The sequence below is a fragment of the Penaeus monodon genome, chromosome 2 (assembly GCF_015228065.2).
Source record: "Penaeus monodon isolate SGIC_2016 chromosome 2, NSTDA_Pmon_1, whole genome shotgun sequence".
Classification (NCBI taxonomy): domain Eukaryota; kingdom Metazoa; phylum Arthropoda; class Malacostraca; order Decapoda; family Penaeidae; genus Penaeus; species Penaeus monodon.
The window spans coordinates 50,286,704-50,291,131 of NC_051387.1; the positions used below are offsets into that span (position 1 = coordinate 50,286,704).

A 4,428-nucleotide genomic window follows, 5' to 3' on the forward strand; every position below is an offset into this window, starting at 1 on the left:
GCCCCTTTGTCGGCTTCCTGCGTCTTGCGTTTTGCTGTTTGCTGTCCGCTGTCTTCGTCTGCTGTTTTGCTGTCTGCTGTCCTGCGTCTTGTGCCCTGTGTTTTGCTGTTTGCTTTGCTGTCTTGCTGTCTGCGTCTGCTTTTTCGGCGCCTCTGTCCTGTGTCCTGCGTTTGTGTTTGCTGTCTTGTGTTTGTTGTCTTGCTGTCGCTGTCTTGCTTCCTGTGCCCTTCTTCCTGCGGGTCCTCTGTCCTTCTGTCCTGCTGTTTTGTCCTGTGTTTTTGCTGCCCCTTTTGTCCTGCTGTCCTGTTTTCCTTCGCCCTTCTGTCCTGCGTCTTCTGCCCTGCGCCCTGCTGTCCTGTTCTTGCTGCCTTCGTCTGCTGCCTTTGTCCTTCTGTCTTGCGTCCTTTGTCCTGCTGTTTTGCTGCCCTTTTGTCCGCGTTTTTGGTCTTCGCCCCTGGTTCTTGCTGTCTTTTGTCTTCTGTTTTGCTGCCTTCTGCCCCTGCGCCCTTTTTGTCCTTTGTCCTGCGTCCTTCTGTCCTTCTGTCCTGCTGTCCTTCTGTCCTGCTGTCCTGCTGTCCTGCGGTCTGTTGCCTTTGTCCTTTTTCCCTTTGTCTGCGCTGCTTTTCCTTCTGTCCGGTCCGTGCTTGCTGTTTCGTCCGCTGTTTGCTGTCTTACTGTCTTTTTTCTTGTTGTCCTTCTGCCGCTGTTTTGCTGCCCCTGCTGTTTGCTTTCTGGTTTTTGTGTCTTGCTGTCTTGCTGTCTTGCTGTCTTGCTGTCTTACTGTCTTGCTGTCTTGCTGTCCTTCTGTCCTGCTGTCTTGCTGTCCTGCTGTCTTCTGCCCGTCCGATTTTTGTTTTGCTTCTTGCTGTCTTGCTGCCCTCTGCCCTGCTGTTTCGTCCTGCTGCCCTTTGCCCTTCGTCCTGCTGCCTGCTTCCTGCTGTTTTTGCTGTTTGCGTTTGTGCCTTTGTCCTGCTGCCCGCGTCTTTGTCTTGCTGTCCTTTGTCCTGCGGTTTTTCTGCCCTGCTGTCTTGCGTTTCCCCCGGGTCCTTTTCCTCTGTCTGCTGTCTTGCTGTCTTGGTTGCCGTATTTGCTGTCTTGCTGTCTTGCTGTTTTGCTGTCTTGGTCGCGTCTTGCTGCCCTGCTGGTCTTGCGCCCTTTCGTTGCGTCCTGCGTTTTTGCCCTGCGGGCTGTGTCCTTCTGTCCTGTTTGCCTTCTGCCCCGTGTTTTGCTGTCCTTCTGTCCTGCTGTCTTGCTGTCTGCTGTCCTGCTGTCTTGCTGTCTTGCGTTTCGCCTTCTGCCTGCTTTTTCCCTTCTGTCCTGGTCTCCCTGTTTTGCTGTCCCTTGCCCCTGTGTCGTGTCTTGATGTCTTGTTTCCCTTTGCCCTTTTTTTCCTGCTGTCTTGCGGTCTTGCTGTCTGCGTCTTGCTGTCTTGCGTTTGCTGTCTTGTGCCCTTCTGTCCTGCGTCTTGTGTTTGCTGTCCTGCTTCTTGTTTCTTGCGTCCCCGCTGTCTGCTGTCCTGCTGTCCTTTCTGCCCCTGTTCCTGTGTCCTCTGTCTCTGTTTTGCTGTCTTGTTGTCTTGCTGTCCTTTTGTTTGCTGTCTTGCTGTCTTGTTTTGTGTCCTACTGTTTGCTGTCTTGCTGCTTGTTTGTTTGTTTTGCGTCTGCTGTTGCTGTCTGCTGTCTTGTGTCCTGCTTTTCTTTCTGTCTTGCTGTCCTGTTCCTATGTCTTGTGTCTTGTGTCCTGTTCCCTACTGTTTGCTGCCTTCTGTCTGCGTCTTGCTGTCTTGGTATGTTTTTGCTGTTTTGTGTCCTTCTGCCCTGTTTTCCTTTTGTCTGGTTTTGCTTTTTGCGTTTGCCGTCCTATGTCTTGCGTTTTGTCCCCTTGCTGCCCTGCTATCTGCGCCCTTTTGTCTTTTGCTGTCTTGGTTTCTTTTCCTTCTGTCCTGCTGTCCTGCTGTCTTGCTGTCTTGCTGTCTTGCTGTCCTGCTGTCTTGCTGTCTTGTGTTTCTGCCTTGCGTTTTTGCGTCCTGTATCCTGCGTTTTGTGCCCTTTGTCCGCTGTTTGCGTTTGCTGTCTGCTATCCTGCTGTCCGCTGTCTTGCGCTTGCTGTCCCTGATACTGCGCCCTTCCCGTCTTGTGTCTTGGGGGTTTGCTGTCCTTCTGTCCTGCTGCCCCTGCTGTTTGTGTCTTGTGTTTCGTTGCTGTCCTGTGTCGGCTGTTTGCTGTCTTGCTGTCCTGCTATCCTGCTGTCCTGCTGTCTTGCTGTCTTGCTGTTCTTTCTGTCTTTCCCGTCTTCTGTCTGTTTCCCTGCGTCTGCTTTGCTGCCCGGGGTCTGGTCTTGGGTTTGCTGTTGCTGTGTGCGTGTTGTGTTTGCGTCTTGTGTCTTGCGGGTTTTGTGCTCTGGGGGTTTTTTTTTCCTGTTCCTTGTTTTTTTTGTTTTTCTGTTTTGCTGTTGCTGCCCTGCTGTCTTGGGTGTTTCTGTGGCTGTTTTTGCTGTTGCTGTCTTGCGTCCTGGTTTTGCGCCCCTGCTGTCCTTTGTCCTGTGTCTTGTGTCTTGCTGTCCTGCTGTCTTGCTGTTTCGTGTTTTGCTGTGTTCCCCGCCGCTGCCTGCTGTTTTCGTAGTTTTCCTTTGTTGCGTCTTCTGCCCGATTTTTTCTGCTGCCTGCCGGGTTTCGGGTTTGCTGCCCTTTTGCTGTCTTGCGTTTGTGTCTCTGTCCTGCGTCTTTCTGCCCTTGCTATCCTGCTGTCGCTGCTTTGCTGTCTTGTGTCCCTGTCTTGCGTCTTGCTGCCTGCTGTTTGTGTCCTACTGCTTCTGTCCTGTGCCCTGCTGTCTTTGCTGTCTATGCCTTCTGTCCTTGCCCGCTGTCCTGTTTCCCCTTTATTTGCTGCCCCGTGTTTGCTGTCCTGTATCCTGCTGTCGCGTTTTGCTGTCTTGCTGCCCTCTGCCCTGTGTTTGCCATGTTTTGCTTTTCCCTGGTCTGATTCTGGCGCTCGGATCCTTTGTTGCACTGCGGGGCTTGTTTGTTTCTTTGTTGCTGTTTGTTGTTTGGGTTTTGTTGTTTATGTGTTTGTCTTGTCGGTGGTGTTTTTTTTTTTACGCTGTAGGTGTCTTTCTGTTTTTTGTTTTTTTTCTTCTATTTATTATTTTTTTTTTTTTTTTTTTTTTTTTTTTTGCTTTGTTTTTGTTTGGGAATCAGGTGTTCTTCTTTGTTTTGCTTTTCTTTCCTTTCTTGTTTGCTGTTTATTGCGCGAGTATTATTGTTTTTGTCTATCGGATAATTTTGTTGATAGACGGTGGTGATAATGTTGACGTTGTTAAAAGATGATGATTTATGAAAATATGGTGGGGGTGGGATGAGGTGGGTGATGGAGATGAGGGGAAAATGATATGGATAATTTGATGGTATGATGAGTGAAGGAAGAGGTGGATAATGATTTTGGTGAGGATAGTAAATGTTAATATTAATGAGAATGATCACTATTATTAGAAAAAATTGAAAAAAAGGACTCAAATTGTCAATACAATTCATAGATTTGGAACAGCATTTAGAAAACCACACTGACACAAGGTAATGATAACGAAAAAAAACGAAACAAGCAACGACAACAATAGCAATAACAACACAAAAAAAATCTCAAAATCAATAATACACGAACCTATTTCAAACCCACTATTTCCTCCCTAAGGCCGCGGTGGCCGAAGGGGTTTAGACTTCGGACTAAAAAAAATTTCCCCCCGAAGGCTTTGAATTCGGGGGGGTTCGAGTCACCGACCCCCCCGGGTTTTTCCCCTTGGGCAAGGAACTTACCCATTCCTCCCTAGCCACGGGTGGAAAAGCCAGCCAAGCAAGTGTGGTCCCAACCCCCGGATAAATAGAAGGAATGATTACCTAAAAGGTCCCACCGGATCTCCGTGGAAAGGAACTGGGGACCCTCCAGTCTCCCCCAAGAGCATCCAACATGGAAACTACAATTAAGATCATGCTGGCCCACGGCGGCTCAGAATGAACCACTTAAAAGAAGAAGATTCCCTCCCTCCCCCCCTTACCACTCCACCTCCATAAAAATTATCGACTAAGATAAATTAAATCGATTATCCACATGATTTGTCCCGCAATACAAGCGATCGATTTATTTCTCATTGCGTCGGTCTAAGTGCATCTCTGGCTTAGGAATTGGCCGAGTAATTGGCTAAGGTTTTGTGAAAATAGGAGGAGAGGGGGGGAGGGGGGAGGTCAGCTTACCGGATGTGAGTTGGTTCTTTGTTAAAATTAAATAATATATTTAAAATATAATATAAAATATATAAAATATATAAAATATATATTATATTAAAATTATGCATACCAAAACACACCACCCCAACACACAGATATTTATAAAATATATTTATATATTAATATATTAATAATAATATATATAAAAATTA

The 4,428-nt window shown here is 47.5% G+C and overlaps 1 protein-coding gene across 1 annotated transcript in view; it reads right to left on the reverse strand.

The window, feature by feature from the left end:
• Positions 1-3,812, reverse strand: part of LOC119579117 (filaggrin-like) — a 5,106-nt gene extending 1,294 nt beyond the window's left edge. The window contains exons 1-5 of the mRNA XM_037926854.1: positions 3,809-3,812; positions 2,450-3,034; positions 1,963-2,352; positions 676-1,719; positions 1-577 (exon numbers count right to left, since the gene is read on the reverse strand). The exon at positions 1-577 is cut by the window's left edge and continues 1,294 nt beyond it. Coding sequence (XP_037782782.1) covers positions 1-577; positions 676-1,719; positions 1,963-2,352; positions 2,450-3,034; positions 3,809-3,812 — 2,600 coding nt within the window. The remainder of the gene's footprint in view (positions 578-675; positions 1,720-1,962; positions 2,353-2,449; positions 3,035-3,808) is intronic.
• Positions 3,813-4,428: the final 616 nt, after the last annotated feature.